This window comes from Lepidochelys kempii, chromosome 1, assembly GCF_965140285.1.
Source record: "Lepidochelys kempii isolate rLepKem1 chromosome 1, rLepKem1.hap1, whole genome shotgun sequence".
NCBI lineage: Eukaryota > Metazoa > Chordata > Testudines > Cheloniidae > Lepidochelys > Lepidochelys kempii.
This window is the reverse complement of record NC_136380.1, coordinates 219,160,639-219,181,831: the sequence shown is the minus strand read 5'-3', so window position 1 is coordinate 219,181,831 and position 21,193 is coordinate 219,160,639. Positions and strand designations below refer to the sequence as shown.

The 21,193-nt window shown below is 50.4% G+C and overlaps 2 protein-coding genes across 11 annotated transcripts in view; both read right to left on the bottom strand.

Moving 5' to 3' along the window:
- TSPAN9 (tetraspanin 9) overlaps positions 1–431 on the bottom strand; it is a 275,804-nt gene extending 275,373 nt beyond the window's left edge. Inside the window, exon 1 of one of the 5 annotated variants that reach the window (XM_073314292.2) lies at positions 58–431. In XM_073314292.2, the coding sequence (XP_073170393.1) occupies positions 58–405 (348 nt within the window). In that variant the 5' untranslated portion in view covers positions 406–431. The remainder of the gene's footprint in view (positions 1–57) is intronic. The other 4 variants (XM_073314272.2, XM_073314331.2, XM_073314301.2 and 1 more) reach the window with 4 other exon arrangements.
- A 16,700-nt stretch (positions 432–17,131) lies between these two features.
- Positions 17,132–21,193, bottom strand: part of TEAD4 (TEA domain transcription factor 4) — a 58,852-nt gene continuing 54,790 nt past the window's right edge. For all 6 annotated transcript variants that reach the window (XM_073314109.2, XM_073314138.1, XM_073314158.1 and 3 more), the window contains one exon: positions 17,132–17,366. In XM_073314109.2, the coding sequence (XP_073170210.1) occupies positions 17,253–17,366 (114 nt within the window). In that variant the 3' untranslated portion in view covers positions 17,132–17,252. The remainder of the gene's footprint in view (positions 17,367–21,193) is intronic.

Genomic DNA, 21,193 nt, shown 5'->3' with positions numbered 1-21,193 from the left:
CAGAAAGTGCAACTTTCCCAGCCGCTCCCGACCCTGCAGCGCCGGCGCCGGACTCACCGGGTCCCGGCGGGGAGCTGGGCCGGGTCCTGGGGGAGCTGGGATCGCACCGCGGGACGCGGCTCTGGGCTCCGGCTGCTGCCAGCGGAAGCAGGGGGAGGGGCCGGGGTTGCGGAGCGGGGAGGAGCTGGGGGGCGCTGCTGCTGCTGCTGCTGCTCGGGAGCAGGCGCCGGCTGCGGCCCCGCGAAGAGGGACGCCGCGCTCTGGCCCCGGGGGGCGGGGAGAAGGGGGGCCAGCGGCGTGACCCCTGCCCCTCCCGGGGGCGGGCGGAGGGGGGGGGTCTCGGCGGGCCGGGCGTTCCCCGCGGCTGCGGACGGGCAGGCAGCTGCGAGCGCCGGCCCCGGGCATGGGTGTGCTTAACCCTGCGGGGCCGGGCTCGCTGCTGCCTGACGCCGGGGCCGGCCTGAGTCTGGAGCCGGGCAGCGGGCTCCGACCCATGTCGCCTGTCCCAGGCTCGGCGCCGCCCCCTTAGCCGCCAGAAAGGGACTGGAGCCTGCCAAGGCCCCTCAGCCGCTTCCTTCCCTTGCCTCTGCTGCAGGGCTTTGGGCTGGCCATCTTCCCCCCAGCGCTCACTCACTGGGGAAAGGTTTCCCGCCAGCTGGAGCCTCCTTCACACCCATAGCACAGGGGCAGCCCTCAGGCTGCTCTATTTCTTGCATCACAGAGACCTCCTGGGGTAATGCGCATGATTGGAATATCGGTATCGAAGGTTTCAGAGTAGCAGCCCTGTTAGTCTGTATTGGTTAGTCTCTAAGGTGCCACAAGTCTTCCTTTTCTTTTTGGTATAGAAGGGTACAGCTTGCTCAGGAAGACTGGCAGGACAAAAAGGGAGGAGGTGTCGCCTTATATATTAAAAATGTATACGTGGGGGCAGAGGTTGAGACAGAAATAGGAGAGACTTTTGAAAGTCTCTGGGTAAGGATAAAAGGTGTAAAAAACAAGGGTGCTGTAATATTACAGCCCTCCTAACCAGGAAGAAGAGGTGGATGAGGCTTTGTTTTAAATAACCTAAAAAAATCATCCAAAGCACGGACTTGGTGATGGGGGACTTCAACTACTCAGTCATCTGTTGGGAAAATAACACAGCAGGGCACAAATTATCCAAGTTCTTGGAATGTATTGGAGACCATTTTTTATTTCAGAAGGTGGAGAAACCTACTGTGGGAGAGATTTGATTTGACAAATAAGGAGGAACTGGTTGAGAATTTGAAGGCAGCTTGGGTGAAAGTGATGAAATGGTAGAGTTCATGATTCTAAGGAATCGTAGGCGGGAGAACAGCAAAATAAAGACAATGGATGTCAAGAAGGCAGACTTTAGCAAACTCAGGGAGCTGAGGTAAGATCCCATGGGAAGCAGTCTAAGGGGAAAAACAACTGAAGACAGTTGGCAGTTTTTCAAAGAGACATCATTAAGGGCACAAGACCAAACTAACCCACTGTGTAGGAAAGGCAGGAAGTATGGCAAAAGACCACCCTGGCTTAACCAGGAGATCTTCATTGATCTAAAAATAAAAGAAGAGTCCTACAAAAGTGGAAACTAGGTCAAATTACAAAGGATGAATATAAACAAATAACAAGTATGTAGGGACGAAATTAGAAAGGCCAAGGCACAAAAACGAGATCAAACTAGCTAGAGACATAAAGGGTAACAAGAAAACATTCTACAAATATGTTAGAAGCAAGAGGAAGACAAAGGACAGGGTAGGCCTGTTATTCAATGATGGGGGAAAAACAATAACAGAAAATGTGGAAATGGCAGAGGCGCTTAATGACTTCTTTGTTTCAGTTTTCACCCAAAAGGTTGGTGGTGATTGGATGTCTAATGTATCATAGAATATCAGGGTTGGAAGGGACCCCAGAAGGTCATCAAGTCCAACCCCAATTTAGTGAATGTCAGTGAAAATAAGGTAGGATCAGAGGCTAAAATAGGGAAAGAACAAGTTAAAAATTACTTAGACAAGTTAGATGTCTTCAAGTCACCAGGGCCTGATAAAATACATCCTAGAATACTCAAGGAGCTGACTGCAGAGATACCTGAGCCATTAGCAATCATTTTTGAAAAGTCATGGAAGACAGGAGAGATTCCAGAAGACTGGGAAAGGGCAAATATAGTGCCAAGCTATAAAAAGGTAAATAAGGACAACCAGAGAAATTACAGACCAATCCAGCTTAACTTCTGTACTGGGAAAGATAATAGAGCAAATAATTAAGCAGTCAATTTGTAAACATCTAGAAGACACTAAGGTGTTAAGTAACAGTCAGCATGGATTTGTCAAGAACAAATTACGTCAAACCAACCTGATAGCTTTCTTTGACAGGGTAACACAAGCCCTGTGGATGGGGGGAAGTGGTAGACATGGTATATCTTGACTTTCATAAAGCTTTTGATATGGTCTCGCATGACCTTCTCATAAACAAAGTAGGGAAATACAACCTAGATGGAGCTACTATAAGGTGGGTGCAGAACTGGTTGGAAAACTATTCCCAGTGAATAGTTATCCATGCTTCTCAGTCACGCTGGAAGGGCATAACAAGTGGGGTCCCACAGGGATCAGTTCTGGGCTACTTCTGTTCAATATCTTTATCAGTTATTTAGATAATGGTATAGAGAGTGCATTTACAAAGTTTGTGGACAGCACCAAGCTGGGTGGGTTGCAAGTGCTTTGGAGGATAGGACTGAAATTCAAAATGGTCTGAAGTAAACAGGATGACATTCAGTAAGGACAAATGCAAAGTACTGAACTTAGGAAGGAACAATCACTTGCACACATGACTGCCTAAGAAGGAGTACTGCAGAAAGGGATCTGGGGGTCATAGTGGAACACAAGCTAAATCTCAGTCAACAGTGTAACACTGTTGCAAAAAAAGCAAACATCATTCTGGGATGTATTAGCAGGAGTGTTGTAAGCAAGACACGAGAAGTAATTCTTCCGCTCTGATTAGGCCTCAACTGGAGGATTGTGTCCAATTCTGGGCGCCACATTTCAGGAAACGTGGACAAATTGGAGAAGGTCCAGAGAAGAGCAACAAAAATTATGAAAGGTCTAGAAAACATGACCTATTAGAAAAGATTTTAAAAAGTGGGTTTGTTTAGTCTGGAAAAGAGAAGACTGAGAAGGGACATAACAGTTTTCAAGTACATAAAAGGTTTTTAGGAGGAGGAGGGAGAAAAATTGTCCTCTTTAACCTCTGAGGATAGGACAAGAAGCAAATGGCCTTAAATTGCAGCAAGGGCGGTTTAGAAAAAATTTAGAAAAAATTCCTAACTGCCAGGGTAGTTAAGCACTGGAATAAATTGCCTAGGGGCGTTGTGGAATCTCCATCATTGGAGATTTTTAAGAGCAGGTTAGACAAACACCTGTCAGGGATAGTCTATAATACTTAGTCCTGCCATGAGTGCAGGGGACAGGACTAGATGACCTCTCGAGGTCCCTTAGTCCTATGATTTAATAACCCCTCTGGCTCCTGGGTATTAACACACTCCGGGTATTGGAGACAGGGAACCCGACCCCCACCCCCAGTTACTGCTTAGCTCAACTGGGCAGTCTTGTAATGTCTCCTCACAAAAATATCCCTCCAGCCCCCATTAGCTCCCTGGTCCTGAGGAGCCCAGAACTGAACCCAGCATTAAGGATGCAAGCTCCCCAGTGCTAAATTAGAATGGCAATTGCCTGCCTACTACATGAAATCAGCAGGCCTGATGGGTATGGCCCTCCTCTGCACTGGCATTTACGCTGCCATATCACATGGCAAACTCCTTGCTAACCTGTTGGCTGCTGTCACTTCCAGTCTCTCTTGCTATTCCTGCTGACAGACCCTGTAATATTTTTTTATTCTAAGCCAGAGGGGAGCCTCTAACTATATCTCCTTGCTTCTGTGTATCAGGGAGACAACTACCTCTCTTGGATGCCTTAGGCCCAATAGAGAGCTCTCCATGGAGTTAGATTCATCCAGCCTGGATGCTAGTGGAAAAGCAGCAAAAACTTCATATAGCCTGATGCTGCATTAGCTGTTCTGTGATCCCCACTGCAACCATGGCATCTAGGGGAAACCTTGGCAGGAAACTGGAGTGGAGAAATGGGGCAGGGGGACATCCCCAGAGCTCTGGCAGAAACCCATGTAATGCTAGGAGATCTGCATGATTCCATAGGTGGACCCACTACCCATTCCACAGGCTGGAACAAACAAATCCCAGCACCACAAAGTGCAAGGAAAATCTCTGAGTTCCCCTCCCTCCAGAGTCTCACCCTCTTGGTATTTCTGCAGGAGGAGGTAATTATTCCCTGTTTCACCAAGGTAGCTCCCCTGTGTATTTCTCTGTCCCCCATGGCCTTTGCCACTCCCAAATCAGTAGCACCTGCACAATTAATTTGCTTTTTATCACCTCATCTTCCAGATCTTCAGTAATAAAGACTGACATGTGAAGCCAGGCCTCACCATGCTCATTACCATAGAATCTAAGCACTTCCCATTAGTGATTAAACAACATGACTAATGTCTGTCACATGTTTGTTCTCTCATTCTTTCCTCAGGGGGGAAAGTGTGCACAGTGGAGTGGTTTGTTTGATGCTGATAAATGCAAAGTAATGCACATTGGAAAACATAATCCCAACTATACATACAAAATTATGGGATTTATATTAGCTGTTACCACTCAAGAAAGAGATCTTGGAGTCGTGGATAGTTCTCTGAAAACATCCATTCACTGTGCAGCAGCAGTTAAAAAAGCTAACGGCATGCTAGGAACTGTTAGGAAAGGGACAGATAATAAGACAGTAAATATAATGCCGGTATATAAATCCATGGTACGCCCTGTCATAAATATAAAGGGAAGGGTAACCACCTTTCTGTATACAGTGCTATAAAATCCCTCCTGGCCTTATTGGGATCCAGGAAGTGGGCAGGTAAAGCCCGCCCACTGCTAAAGGATCCCCCCCCAGCCTAAGGGGGGGGGGGTCCACAGGACCTGGAAAACCAAATAATTACGGGGGACAACTAATGAACAACAGGGACAGGAGTGCAGTCAAAGGGTCAAACGAAGGGAACCTGACGGGGACACCGAGCAGAGAACCCCGGACAGCGCCCACTGCTCCTCAAAGGCGTCAAGGGAGTCAGTGGACGCTGCCCACAGGAACTCTGCCCGGAGGCGTGAACGGACAGAGGATCGGAAATAGGCCCCACAGTCACAGGAGACTCCATCGGCCAACCTCCTCACCCTGGTTTTATAGATGGCCACTTTAGCCCAGAGCCAGGAGGAGGTTGACCAGGAGGTCCTGTGACTTAGTGGGGCCACGGACAAGGAGTGCATAGATAAGGAGGTGAGGGGAAAAGTGCAACCAAAATCTTAACAAAATATTCGTGAGGAGCCGGAATAGGGGCTGCAGCCTGGCGCACTCCAGGTAGGGTTTCCCTCACGCCGCAAAAGGGGCAGGTGTCCAGGATTGGGGTGAACCGCGCCAAGTACATGCCCGTGCTCACGGCCCCATGAAGGAGCCGCCAACTGATATCCCCGGCGGGCCTTGGGACTAAGGTGGAGTATAGGCTGGCCCACCGGGGCTCTGCACCCTCTAGAGGTGGCAGGAAGTCCCGCCACTTTGTGTCAGGGCGGGACGCGAGGGTGAGGACGTGAAGGGTGTGGAGCACAAGCGTTTCTTTGGCGCGGTCTGGAACCGGACCAGCTGCAGCTCGCTTAGCCGGCTCACGGTGAAGGGGTGGGGTGGGGTCTGTTGGGTCCACGGGGCAGGGGCCCGATGAAAAGGTCCGGAGGGGTGGAGGGTGGGCAGGGCATGCCCTCTCTTAGGACCCTGTCGAGGTAAACCCAAGCAGCGGGCGGCAAAGCAGCCCTCAGCTCCTGAAGTACGCACAGGGGAGTACGAGATCTGGAGAGCCCCATGCACTGAGCGAGCATCAGGGGATCCAGCCAGTCTCCTCGGTCGTAGTCCAGGAGGTCTCCGACTCTGGTAACTTCTACCAGGATCAACCTCTGGCACACCGAGGGGGACTCCGCCACCTGCACACGGAGCTGGGGGTTGTGTAGCATGGGCTCCGCAAGGAGATCTTCCCCCCTGGAGGCCGCCACGGACCTGGTCGCTGTGAACAGTTTCCAGGTCCGGAGGAGGTCCTGGTAGAAGACCGGCAGCCCGGAGAGGTCTCGCAGAAGACCTCTCGGATGGAGGTAAAGGAGCTGCGGGTCATATCAGAGCCCTCGGAAGTGGTGCAGAAGGCGTGCGCTAGTATGCTCCACGCCGGACTACCTGCACCATAAAGGAGCCTCCGCAGGACCTGGAGGCAGAAGACATGGACCTGAGTGCGGAGACACTTCAGGCCCTGCCATCTCTCCTCCAGAGGTAGATGGAGAACCCCTGCAGAGACCCAGTGCAGTCCTGACCAGAAGAACTCCAGAATCGACGTCCGGAGGTTGGCCAGGAAATCCGGGGCCGGGACCAGGGTGTTGAGCTGGTACCAGAGCATGGACAGGACTAGTTGATTAAGCACCAGTGCCCGCCCTTGAAGGGAGAGACACCGGCATAGTCCTGTCCATCTCCGGAGCCGCTCTACCACCCTGCCCTCTAAACCATGCTAGTTCTCCGGCGGAGATGGATGCGTGGCAGAAAGGTAAATGCCCAGATAGAGCAGCGGACCCGCGCTCCACCGGATGGCCTGAAGCACGGGTGGGAGGGAGCTCGCCTGCTGCCAGTCCTCTATCGCCAAGCCAGAGCTCTTGACCCAGTTGACCCGGGCGGAGGAGGCTGCCGAATAAACAGCCTGGCAAGCCTCCACCCGTGCCAAGTCTCCCGGGTCCTGGACCACGAGAAGCACATCGTCGGCATACGCCGACAGGACCAGCTGCAGCTTCGGCTCCCGCAGCGCCAACCCCGTCAACCTCCTGCAGAGGAGACAGAGGAAGGGCTCGATCGCCAGAGCGTACAGCTGGCCCGAGAGGGGACACCCCTGCCGTACTTCTCGCCTGAAGCTGACTGGTTCGGTCAGGGTCCAGTTGAGCCTGACCAAACACTCTGCGGAGGCGTACAGCACCTGGAGAAAACCCACAAACCGGGGTCTGAAGCCAAATGCTCGCAGAGTGCTCAGGAGATACCCGTGATCCACCCTGTCGAATGCCTTCTCCTGATCCAGGACAGGAGGGCGAACGACAGACCATCCCTACACTCGAGTTCCAAGAGGTCCCGGACCAGATACAGGTTGTCGAAGATGGTGCGGCCTGGGACGGTGTAGGTCTGGTCTGGGTGGATCACGTCCGCCAGCACGGACCCTAGCTGCAGCGAGATGGCTTTCGCTACGACCTTGTAGTCTGTGCTGAGGAGCGAGACGGGATGCCAATTTCGTAAATCGTGGAGGTCCCCCTTCTCTGCACAAAAGAGGGAGGACCCTGCTCTGAAAATACTTGGCACAGACGGTCACTAGGTCTGGGCCGAGGATGTCCCAGAAGACGCGGTAGAACTCCACGGTCAGCCCATCCATGCCCGGAGATTTATTGGTGGGCATGCGGCGGAGGGCTTCCGAGAACTTGGCCAGAGTGAGAGGCAGCTCTAGCTGGTCTCGGTCGCCTGCGCTGACCATCGGGAGTTTGTCCCAGAGCACTCTGCAAGCGTTAGGATCAGTCGGATCTGGGGAAAACAGGCCTGCGTAGAAGGCCCTGGCCCTCCCGCACATCTCCGCTGGATCTGTGAGGGGGGTGCCGCCTCCTGGCCAGAGGCAAAATCCTGTTACCTGTAAAGGGTTAAGAAGCTCAACTAACCTGGCTGGCACCTGACCCAAAGGACCGATAAGGTGACAAGATACTTTCAAATCTTGGCAGGGGAAGGGGAAGGGGAAGGGGAAGGGGAAGGTTTTTGTTTGTGCTCTTTGTTTCTCTTCAGCTTCGAATCTGGCCAGCTCTAGTTTATTAGCTGCTTTACTGGTATTCATTTTCCTACTTTCTTGTGCTTAATTTTGAACCAGAGATCATTTTGAACCAAAAGCACAGATCTGAAGAGGTGTTTTTTTTAAGCTGGGAGCAGCTAGAGGGTTTTCTGTCTATTTGCCTGGAGACAGAGGTGTTAGTTTTTTTACAAAAGGATTTTTCTTTTTTGAGCTGGAGTTTTCTCTACCTAAAGGCAAGGTAGTTAACCTCCTGCAGGGAAATTCACAAGTTGTTTTTTTTTCCCCCCCTAACTCTTGGGTTTAGCTAGAGTTAAGCACAAGAAAGCAGGAAAATGACTACCAGCGAAGCAGCTAATAAACTAGAGCTGGCAGATTTTAAAGCTGAAGAGAAACTAAAAGAGCATGATAGACAGATGGCCTTAAGGCGCTTGGAGATGGAAGCAGAAAAAGCCAGGGTGGAGGCAGAGGAAGCTGCCCACAAGAGAGCTGTGGAGGCAGAAAAAGCCAGGGTGGAGGCAGAGGAAGCATGCACTGGAGATGGAGAAGGCAAGGCCTCAGCAGAATATACCACTCTATTGACACAGGTAATGCTCACCCAGTCAGAGCCGAATCTTACTGGGTGTCTCCTCAAGCTAAAACTGCTATAGAACGGGAGATCCAGGATATGCTACAGATGGGTGTAATCCACCCCTCCCGCAGTGCATGGGCATCTCTAGTGGTTCTAGTTCCCAAACCAGATGGGGAGATGCGTTTTTGCCTGGACTGCCATAAGCTAAATGCTGTAACTCGCCCTGACAATTATCCAATGCCATGCACAGATGAACTATTGGAGAAACTGGGACAGGCCCAGTTCATCTCTACCTTGGACTTAACCAAGGGGTTCTGGCAGGTACTGCTAGATGAATCTGCCAAGGAAAGGTCAGCCCTCATCACACATGTCGGGCCATATGATTTTAATGTGCTCCCTTTCGGGCTGCGGAATGCACCCGCCACCTTCCAAAAACTTGTAGATGGTCTCCTAGCAGGATTGGGAGAATATGCAGTCACCTACCTTGACATTGTGGCCATATTTTCGGATTCCTGGGCAGAACACCTAGAACATCTACAAAAAGTCTTTGAGCACATAAGGGAGGCAGGACTAACAGTTAAGGCTAAGAAGTGTCAAATAGGCCTAAACAGAGTGACTTACCTTGGACGCCAGGTGGGTCAAGGAAATATCAAACCCCTACAGGCAAAAGTGGATGCTATCCAAAAGTGGCCTGTCCCAAAGTCAAAGAAACAGGTCCAATCCTTCTTAGGTTTGGCCGGATATTACAGGTGATTTGTACCGCAATACAGCCAAATCGCTGCCCCACTGACAGACCTAACCAAAAAGAAACAGCCAAATGCAGTTCAGTGGACTGAAGAGTGTCAGAAGGCCTTTAACCAGCTTAAAGCGACACTCATGTCTGACCCTGTGCTAAGGGCCCCAGACTTTGACAAACCTTTCCTAGAAACCACAGATGCATCTGAGCGTGGTGTGGGAGCAGTCTTAATGCAGGAAAGACCGAATCTAGAGTTCCATCCTGTCGTGTTTCTCAGCAAGAAGCTGTCTGAGAGGGAAAGCCACTGGTCAATCAGCGAAAAGGAATGTTACGCCATTGTCTACGCTCTGGAAAAGCTATGCCCATACGTTTGGGGGATCAAATATTGTTTGGAATGATTTCTCCTTTATTACTCCCTGCTGGTTATTGCTAATGGAGCCATTATCCACTAGTTTCAGAGTAACAGCCGTGTTAGTCTGTATTCGCAAAAAGAAAAGGAGTACTTGTGGCACCTTAGAGACTAACCAAATAAATTGGTTAGTCTCTAAGGTGCCACAAGTACTCATTATCCACTAGGTGGATTTTTGCATAGTGATTCTCTCATGTTTCTTTTTGTCCTGATGTATATGTAACAGCCCCTCTGACGTGTCTCATGCCCATTAACTATAGCATTAATATAATCTGCTTCTCTACTTCCTTTGCTAGTCTTTACCCAACTCAATTTCAAGTGAAGGGTGATCTATGATTAAGGCATTGGACTGGTACGAAGGAGATCTAGGTTCAATTCCCAGCTTTGCTGTAGCTTCCTTTTGTAACCTGGGGGCAAATCACTTATTCTCTCTATGCCGCAGTGTCACACCTGTGAAATGGGATAATAATCATCTTTCTCCTGCCCTTTGTCTTTCTCTATTTATGCAATAAGTTCTTCCAGGGAGAGCCTGCCTCTTTCCATGTGTAAATACAACACCTAGCAGCATGGGGCCTCTAGGCTCTACTGTAATTCAAGTAAAGGATAATAAATCATTTCCAGCAAAGCCGCTTTGTTTTCTCTCCATACCTTTACCGTTGTGTAGTTCTTTTTGAAGCCCCAGTGATTATTTCTTAGAGGGTTTTGTTTTGTACTCAGTGGAATTGTAGCTTGCTCTGCCTTAATTAAGCTGGGCTTAATACCTGCGAGAAGAGGCTATGGGGGCAGAGATCATTCCACCCCAGAAGGGGGCCCAGCCCCCGAAGTGGTTCTGCATCGATCTCACCAGATCTGCAAGAGGACACAGTTCTTCTAGTCCAGCCTAAGCCCCTCCCACCCCAGGCCACTTCCCGGTTCCCCAACAGCACAGCTCTGTTAGAGCACCGCCCCTGGAGCCCATCCGTAAGGGTGAGTTTCCCCAGAACTGTGAGATGGAAAATTTATTGCAGCCTCAGGCAGCATGAACTTGCTGTTGGTTTTTCCACTGGATTTGGGGGCAGGGGTAACGCATGTCTTCCTGGACCCAGATCATTGACCCCAAGGCATTAGGGGTCTATGGGCTAGGGTAAGGGGATGGTGCCACAAAGATGGCTTACAAACCCCACCGTGGGAGAGGGCCGTCTGCATGGATGGCACCTTCCATATGTGGACCGTACAATCTAGCCTGATGTCTAGTAGAGTTCCTCAGCATGCTTCCACACGCTTGGATTTTAATGTCATCCTATTGCACCATGACCACCAGTCGGGTTGTATTTTATGCTGTTGTTTGGTGTTTTGCAATGTGAACTTTTAAGGTTTGTAGGGATTCTTACCCGTTTAGCTACACTAGCACACTCGCCCAGCAGGGCCGGATTAACCTTTTTTGGGCCAGCTCCAAACATATTTGTGGGCCTCCATGGAGGCAATGGAGCATGGCGCAGGGAGGTCAGTCCCCAGATCAAGGGGCCAGCCGGGGCAATGGGGCAGTTGCAGACGCACAGTGGCCCACCCCCACTGCCTAGTGCCCCAACACACACATCTTCCCCACCCCCCTCACAGCTCAGCACCCCCCAGGCTCCCTAGAGGCCCACTCTCCCACGCCCTGCCCCCCAGCCACACTCACCGGGGCCCTGCTGGGAGGTGACTATGTCTGTCAGGCTGAGCTGGCAGCGCAGCCAGGGCTGGTCCCGGGGCGGGGAATCACTCCAGACCCTCGGGAGTGGCACAATCAGTCAGGCCAGGACCTGCCCCAGCTGGGCTCCCTAAGACACACTTGCCTAGAGGGGCCCAGCCAAGCCCCAGACACTGCCCCCCCCACCCCCAAACTGGCCAAGACTGGCCAGGCTTCTGCACCAGTCCCAGGCGGCTCAGCTCCAGGGAGACAGGCAGGGCCCCACAGGTGGTGGGAAGCAGAGACTGCCTGGAGCTGGATGCGCACTGAGGGAGCCGGGGGGTGGGGCCAGGGGGCAGAGAGGAGCCCTCGGCCGGCCAATGGGCAGGCCAAGAGGAGCAAGTGGTGGGCAGTGGGGAGCCAGCGGGCTGGCGGGGTCTTGGGGCGCAGTGCAAGCAGAGCAGGCCAAGGCCCCTTCTGAGCATGGGCCTGGCACCACTGTAAACCTGGGCCTGTCACCCAGTGTAGGTGCACCTAACAGAAGGGCGTTGAGGTACCTAGTGGAGAGGGAATCTTGCACGGCTGCTGTCAGTGGGTTTTTTTTTTTTCTGTGCATGCAGAAAATATCAAACTGTCTCCAGGGCTATCAGACTGACCCCACCCCCTCCTTTTGCCTCCAACAAAAAACATAATTAAAAAAATGTTAACAAGGACATTAAAATAAATTGAATTTAAGCTTTCAGTGCAGGCTGGCAGGAAGGATTTAGGAAGTGGCAGGGGAAGTTGAGCAAATATTTCAGGAATGCTGGAAGTTCATATTTATAAATCCATGCTTTACTGAACAGGAAAAATAATCTCTCAGGGTTTAATCTTTATCTGCCATTAGCTGAGCATGGTTGTTTTGCTACTTGCTGTGGTTTATGGGTGAGGATTTAGGATCTCATAGGATTAAAAATAGGTAGGCTTCTCCACAGACAATTCACTTATTGTCCACTGAAGTGTTACTACAATTGAGATTCACTGAAAACTACTTCCCCTCCCCTCAATTTGTATTTTGAAATTTAGACTAGGTAGCGGTGACACCTAATGGACAATAATGGAGCTGTAGCTGAACACTGCACATATGGAATGCTGGAATTTTAGGAATTTAAAACTAGGCTGTGTGTTCTAGTTCTGTCTTTTGCTTGTTCTTACATAGGCCCAGGGGTGCAACATATGCTCCACTCCACAGCCAACCAGTTCTGCCCACTGCCAAGGTGGCTAGCAGCACCAGCCCTGCATAAACCTTGTGCTTATCTGAGCTCAGGGACTGGGACTGTGAGCAGCACCTGCAACAGGGGACACAAAAAGGGGGAAAGGGTTCTTTTCCCCTTGCATGCCATGCAGGAACTAGCCACAATCCAGCCCTAAGTAGGAGGGCCCAAATAAGATGACAATCCCTGGGATCAGTAACATGCTCCTGTGCTTTGAGGTCTGGTTTGAGGTCTTTTGCAGAGGGTGGGTTCTTCATCCTCAGCAGTACAACACATCTATTGAGCTGGTCACACTGCAAGGTGTATTAACTTACTCTACTGTTACCATATTGCATATTGGGGTCTGGAGGGAACTGCAGTTTAGTCATTTTGTGTGTGTGTGCGCGCCCCTAAACATATAGAAAATACCTCCTTCCTCCATACACTGGCTTTCGCATTGTGTGCCGTCCTGATAAACTGCTAATGTACCGTTCAGCTGCCATCTGTCCTTGTTTTTTAAGGACATTTTAAAATCATATTTCAAATCTAACCTTTCAATCTATTCTCCAGGTTCCAGTCTAGTGCTTCAATGGGGTTAAAGTCACTATTCATAGCTCAGAAGCATTGGTGTCCCTATATCTGCACTGTTGGGGATACCTCCTTTAGTACCATCTGCAGATTTAATTACCATGCTGTTTGCTCCCTCTTCCAGCTCATTAATCATGCTGTTACATGAGAGTAGACCTAACACTGATCTCCTCAGTACCCACCCTTCCCATGGTTAATATATTGCCATTTATCATGCCCCTTAATTACGGGTCTTCAGCAAGTTTTTCAGATAACTTCTAATATCCAAGCAAATTTGAATTGATCTTTCACATCACATTTTGTGAGGTCTGGTAGCAAAACTTTACTACAATCAAGGTACATTAGAGCTACTGCATTCTTTTTGCCCACTATTTGAGTAATTTGGTTAAAAAAACCTGATCAGCTTTGACTGATTTATTTGATTTGAGCAATTGATTCTTGCTGCTTATTTCTCCTCATTGCTTTGTTCTTTGGATACTTTGAGACTTTCTCTCCATGATTATTGTTAACCTACTAGGGCTTGAAGCTACTTGCTCAAGAATGAGAGAAAAGGCAAATCAATGAAAAACAAGATTGCAGCTAAAAACACCTGTTAGCTAAGAGGGGGGAAAAACAGCCTACAAAATTCAGTTACTAAAATGGCTACTTTAGGGCTGCAGCTGCTTATCTCCCACAGATTTAAAGAACTAGCTCCCACATGGGCTTGCTGGGAAAGGTGAGCACAAAACCATAGTAGAGGTCACTAGTAGTAGTAATCAAGCAAGTTATAAAGAAAGTAGTAGCTATTTAGAAACTATTGAATTACTATTTTTCTGAGGGCTAAGGACAGGGTGGAAAACAATTCTAGGTTTTTCATACTGGCAGCTGGCCATGTTTGCAACAATTGTGTGCTTTTAAACTTCCACTGATGTTACTGTATGTTTCTAAATGCTTAAGGTCTGCCTTAAGTTTTCCCATCTTTGCTGCTGACTTGCTGTGGGATCGTTGGAAAGTCCCTTAAGTAAGTAGATAAGACATGCAACACAAACTTACTGCAGTTTAATTAAAGTGGTGTTTTTAACCTGATTTAGTTAAACTGGTTTGAGTTTGGGTGCAGATGCTTTTATTGCAGCTTAGCTTAATCTGTTTTTTTAAAACATAAGAGCATCTACACCCAAACTTGTGCCAATGTAATTAAATCAGTTTAAAACACATCTTTACTTAAACAACTACAAGGTTGTGTAGACTAGGCCTCAGTTTCTTTACCTATAATATGGGGATTATAATATTTACCTACTTCACTAGGTTAGATTTAGCTGGTTACTGCTTTTAAAGCACTCTGAGAGCTTCACAATAGCACAGGCCCACCCCAGTAACTAGAAGAGTTTAATGACAACTCCTCTATGCCCATCGTACATTTTGAATTTTAAGGCATGACCCCTTAGTGCTGCTGTTTCCCCTCCCACTTTTTGTCTGTCTTGTCTGCTCAGACTGTAAGCTCTTAGGTATTTGTACAGCACCTACCACAGTGGGGTTCCAGTTTCAGCTGGGGCCCATAGACCTACTGTAATACAAATTTGTAGTGATGATAAAGTGTCAGTAACCCTGGCTTTGCTTAGCAGCTCAACAGTTTCTTTTTCAAAGCAAACTCCACTGTCCTTTCTTCTGAACTTCTTCTCACATCCCTGCCCCTCAGAATCCTGTGTGCAAATACGAACTTGTAGATGCCAGCATCTTCCAGAAGATTTTCTACTGTTCCTAGCACACATTCAGCCCCACTGGTGCCAACAACAGGGAGAGTGATGGTATGGACATTATAGAATCATAGAATAGAATAATAAAATATTAGGGTTGGAAGGGACCTCAGGAGGTCATTCAGTCCAACCCCCTGTTCAAAGCAGGACCAACACCAACTAAATCATCCCAGCCAGGGCTGTGTCAAGCCTGACCTTAAAAACCTCTAAGGATGGAGATTCTACCACCTCCCTAGGTAACCCATTCCAGTGCTTCACCACCCTCCTAGTTGGCTGTGGACATTTTAATTTACAATTTAGTGGGGACCTGCTCTAAGGTTTTAACGATCACGTCCCTAGGTGACGTGATGGTTAAAACACCAGAGAACGTTCTCCCATTACTGCTGCACCAATGGGAGATTTTGAGGCCAATGTTAGTGCAGACACAGCCTTAAGGACTTTGTGCTTGAGTATCAGCTGCCTCCTGATCCATTCAGAAATGCAGGTGTGTGGTGTTCATAGACCAGCTGAATGAGTCAAACGAAGGAGAAAGCTTCTATTTACGCACACAGTGCCATTGGCTGTTGTTCTTCAGTTGAGCTCATTCACCCTCAGGCAGTGTCAGCTGGCAATTAGTGAAAGGCAATCTAGAAAGAAACTTTTGTGAATGTCACAGGGCCTGGTGGAATAGGCTAGATTTTGCAATATTCCAGAACGTGGTGCAGACTCCCTTAAAACACAGGCTGGAAATGCCACAGAAAGCCCTTGTGTCACTGCTCCGGATATAGCTAGGGCAGTGCCCTACCTCTGTAGTGCTCAGCAGCTGCTGCCCAAGCAACACTGATGCCGTGCAGACCCTGGGTCAGGTCACTTTGGTTTCCCATGTGCTCCTGTTGGCTAGAACACAGTAGTTTTCCATATGCCAAGAGTCTGATGGATGGAAGTGTATGAAACAAATGTGTAAGATACTACGGTCTTTTGTTATTTTTCAAGAAAGAGTTGATGTTAATAGCACCTGTAAAATGTGTTCTGAGGCACTTTGCCTGGACATCTGATACCCCACTCCCCAACAGCAGCGCAAACGTCTCTTCCAATACCTCACAGCTAGACCTGTCTCGCTGATTCTTCTCCGACAAGGGACTCCATCACAATGGTATCGTGGGGCTCCATGTTTATCATCGCTCACTGAAGCCAGGGCACATGGCAGTTTACAAGGGGAGAAGAGATTTCTCCAGCTGCCTGCTCCGCAAACTCAGCTGGGTCTCTGAAAGCCCAGCTGGGTTTTAATTCTTCTCAAGCATCATCACCAATAATAAGGAGCTGGCTGGACAAATTGTGCCCTCAGTGACCTGTGTGCAACCCCACTGCCTGGAATGAAACAAGGGTAACTGATTGGGGCTTCGTAACCATAGTTTTGCTGGTGCACGAGAAGGGTCAGACTCCTGCTCCTTGAGCTGTACTGGCTGTGCAGGGCAAACAGGAGTGAAAAGAAGAAAGATCTTATCTCAGTCCGAACAGCCAGCAGATGTGACTCTGAACGCACACGGGGAGCAGATCTACTGAGTACAAAGACGGGGTTTTACACATTCACTTTTCTGAGCAGAGCTGCACTTCAAAGGAAAGAAAACATCTCAGAAAGAAGAAAGTGTCATTCACACAACCCCAGCTTGGTAGGGTAGCTTTACTTCCCTTAGTACTGTATAGAAGACCTGAGCAAGCTTGGTGCTCAGACAAGCCTAATTAGAAGAAATGTGTGACTGTGCGTGTGCAAATGAGTCCACTTGCATACGTGATTATGTGTGTATGTGTCTGCTTGCACACATGCATTGCTGTGTGCATGCTTTTGCCTGGGCACGTCTATTGTGCACATCTCTATTCTTGCATCCATTTAACTGTGCAAATGTGTCTCTGGGCAAGTGTGCTGGCCTGGAGTGCACACGTGGACCTGGGAATACATACATGACTGTGTGTATGTGTACATGACCAGGCATGTGCATACATCGGACTCAACTTGTACTTGTGACCCAGTGCATGAGACTGTGTGCAAGCATGCAGGTGTACATCTGTGACTGTATGTCTGTGCACATGAGCGTGTGTATGATGTGCATCTGCATCCTATTATCCTTGAGCTGCTCGGCGGCTTGGTTGCCCCAAATAACATGGAACCCAAAGGGGCAGTTAACAGAGATTGGTGGTGTGGTGTGATGTTGTGTTTTCAATGTCTTTGTTTCAAGCCTTTTCCCCAATTACACAAGCCCATGACGCTGCACTATTTTACACTTGCAATCACAAACTAGCTCGAAGATTTTTTTCTGAAAATACACCATGTCTGCAGTTTATTTTTTGGATTGGTATTGGGGTTAGGCACGGGCGTTTCCCTCAGATATACATTCATGGAGGCAGTTCCTGGGCAGAGAATCTCTAGTCCTTCACCAGCCGGTAGATGTGATGCTGGGCACCATGTTCACTAGCTGACACCTCAAAAACATACGCTATGCACAGCAAGGTCTCTTGAGTGTCCCTGTTCGTCACAACCTAGACAGATGAGAAAAGAAAGCAAGTGCTATTTTTTCTGTCTCAACTTGTAAATATTCTAACACCTTTGAACGTATCCAGTGTTAAACATAATCCACAGAATGAACAACAGGAAAGATACACAGTTCAGCAATGACACCCCAAACTGGGGCTGTCTCCAAACACCAGTAATGAAACATCTGCTTGGTACCAACAGGGGGCGCTTTCTCACAACGTGAGGACTGAGATGCAGTGAAAGCACAGGAGGAGAAGCCTCCTCAGGACCATAAAGAATGGAAATATGTGGCCAGTGAATAATAAGCACTCACCAAGCAAGGGGGAGAAAGTCTTGTCGGGACTGGGAGCAGTGAGCAGCCGTGTGTCCTTGGAGCCAGCAGATGTCACTGTTCCCAGGGGTGACGAAGGGTGAATTACACTGAGAATTCCCCAGCACTGAGAGGGTGTTGAAGGGAAAGGTCTGCTGATGCCAGTGAAAGAGGGCTCTTAGTAGCTTGAGGAGTGCGGTAGGAGGGGACATCAAGACTTGGAGCCTAATTCACAGTTGAGATGTAAGCAAGGTGGCAGGTTTGTAGAAATTTTGGTGGTGCCCAGAACCCCCCCCCAACTCCGCCCCCCCACCTGCCTAAGGCTCTGGGAGGGAGTTTGGGTGGGGGGGGGAGGTCTGGGGTGCAGGCCTTGGGCTGGGGATTGGTGTGCAGGAAGCGTGGAGGGTGCAGGCTCTGGGAGGGAGTTTGGGTGCTGGGTGCAGGCTCTGGGCTGAGGCAGCAGGTGGGGGTGCAAGAGGGGGTGAGGAGTGCAGGCTCTGGGACAGAGTTTGGGTGCTGGGTGCAGGCTCCAGGCTGGGGCAGGGGATGGGTGTGCAGGAGGGGGTGAGGGGTGCAGGCTCTGAGATGGAGTTTGGAGATGGGAGGGGGTGCGAAGGGAGGGGGTGCAGGCTTTGGGAGGCAGTTTGAGGGTGGGAGGGGGTGCAGGGGTGATGGCTGTGGGGTGGGGCTGGGGATGAGGGGTTCATGATGCAGGAGGGGGCTCAGGGCTGGGGCAGAAGGTTGGGGTGCAGGGGGTGAGGGCTCCGGCTGGGGGTGTGGGCTCGGGGGTGGGGCAGGGCTGGGGATGAGTTTTGGGTGCAGGCAGGCTGCCCCGGGGCTGGGGCCAGAGAGGAGGACGCCCCTCAGCCCTCTCCCCGCCGGCAGCAGTAGCTCTGGGGGAGGGGCCCCCCTCTCCCCTCTGGCAGCACACTCACCCCGTACCACTGTCACAGCATGTGATCCTAGGGCCCCATCTCAGATCCAGGAAGCCCCCTTGTCTCCCCTTTGGTGGGTGCCGGGGGGGGAGGGGGCAGCTTCCATCACATGTGCGCCTCCTCCCCTGTTGCTGCCCCTCACTGTAGCCTCACTGGGGGTGGGGGATGGAGCTGCCCCTTGCCCAGCGTAGGGCAGGAGCGGTGACTGTGGGCGGGGGACCCTCTGTTTGCTAGAGGGTCCCAATGGAAAAGGGAAGGGTCCGAGGCAGAAGGGCAGGGTCAGGGCACCCTGCCCTGGCATTAGCGGATGTCGGACACTAGGACCCTGCGGCGGCAGTTGATGCCAGAAGCCAGCAGAGTGGAGGCAGCATGGAGCTGCAGGGGAGAGTCAGGGACGCTCTTGGAGCCAGGGGAGGTGCGTGGGGGCAGCACGTGGGGGCCGGGGGACACTCGAGAGGGGTGCGGGGGGTGGGGGTGGTGGTCAGCAGGCAGATCCTGGGGAGAGACCCGGCCCCAAACATTGGTGGAGCCGGGCCCCCGGGCCCTGAATATTGTTGGAGCCTGGGCACCATGGGCCCATACAATTTGCCACCCCTGGATGTAAGATCGACTCCCTTATACCTCCCAATGCTCACTTACTGGTGGATGAATGGGGGTAAGCAATGCGGAATGGGTTTAACTTACACACCAAGAAGATGTAAGCAAAAGGTGCCTGTGAGTTGCCTACTTGAATTTACACATTCGTACAGCCTCCTGCTTGTTACTTTTCTTACTACATCGACCCCTCCCCCATCCCAGCCCCTCAATAATCTCCGCTACGCTGCAAAATCACTCTCCTGCAGCCTGCGTGACTGATCGCTGACAGCGATTGTTGTATGCATCCCACAGTTCCCAGCACAGCTCCCTTACTGGCTGTGTTCTACAGCAGACCTTTGCCCCGTTCTGTCCTGCGTGAGGAGCCAGGAGGGGCAGAAGCTAAATCCTCACACTGGCAGATCATAGAATCATAGCCCTGGTCTACACTGGGAGGGGGGGGGGGGAATCGATCTAAGTTACGCAACTTCAGCTACGTGAATAACATAGCTGAAGTCGACGTACTTAGACCTACTCACCGCGGCGTCTTCACTACGGTGAGTTGACTGCTGCTGCTCCCCCATCGACTCTGCTGCGCCTCTCGCCGAGCTGGTGTACAGGAGTTGACGGGAGAGCGCTCGGGGGTCGATTTATCACGTCTAGACTAGCCGCGATAAATCAACCTCCCCGCTGGATCAATTGCTGCCCGCCGATCCAGCGGGCAGTGTAGACATACCCATAGAATATCAGGGTTGGAAGGGACCTCAGGAGGTCATCTAGTCCAACCCCCTGCTCAAAGCAGGACCAATCCCCAATTAAATCATCCCAGCCAGGGCTTTGTCAAGCCTGACCTTAAAAACCTCTGAGGAAGGAGATTCCACCACCTCCCTAGGTAACCCATTCCAGTGCTTCACCACCCTCCTAGTGAAAAAGTTTTTCCTAATATCCAACCTAAACCTTCCCCACTGTAACTTGAGACCGTTACTCCTTGATCTGTCAAGGATGTCACAGTACTCCAGGCTGATCTGCTATCAGACCAATTGTGGGCCTGTACCTTACGAGGAGCATGGCCACCCTTGGAGACAATGCTCCAGGAGGGAAGGAGCTCATTTGTTAATTTGTGAATTTTTTAGCTGATTTTGTTGTGTTCTATTTTATTTTCATGCCTTATGCTTACCTTTGTGGCTGAACTAACCATTGCCCTCTGTCCGGGATTCAGAGATGGGAACTGGCCAGGCCCAAGTCTGGAAGCGGGCATCCAAGTGCTCCAGGGAGGTAGCAGCCAGCTAGACTCCCGTAGCCTCAGAGACCCACATTCAGAAGTGTTGCATAAGGCAGAGCATGCATTACATGATGGTACGTAAGAGACTACGTCTAGAGGGACTCTAAGCTGGTGAAAACCACAGGAGGGGGCTGGAAGAATTTATTGAGACTTGTCTCTATTTGGCCCCGGGAGCCAAAGGGTTAAAACACCTTGTACCACGAGAGACCCCTCACACCCAAGTGGAAGAAGGTGGGGAGGGTAGAAAATTCTCAGACTGTACGCTAGGAGCCAAGGCTGTAGGATTACCAGTGCAGGATGTGAAAGGCTTTGCTGGCCTACGTGAGATATAGCTGTCTGTGGTGGGAGGTGGGGGAGTACCTACGATTATTCAGACTGTAAAACCCCATGGGAAGGAGGGCAAGTGCATCTGTAGATGTACAGGGACACTGGAGAAGGCGATGGAAGGAGGTGCGCTGGAAAGCATTTACAAGTGCTCGTCAGCATGAACTATGGCGCACAGACCTCGTCCCTCTCCACTGCCCCACCTCCCTTCTCTGCTCATTTTCATCTATAACAAAACTTGGCATTTACTCAGCAAGCACCTTTCCTCCAAGGATCTAAAAGCTCGATACAACTGTGAAGGACTAAAGCTTCACAAGGCCCTGTGAGGTAGAGAAATGGCATTAACCCTGTCCTACAGATAAGGAAAATAAGCTACGGAGGGGTGATGTGACTTGACCAAGGTCACAG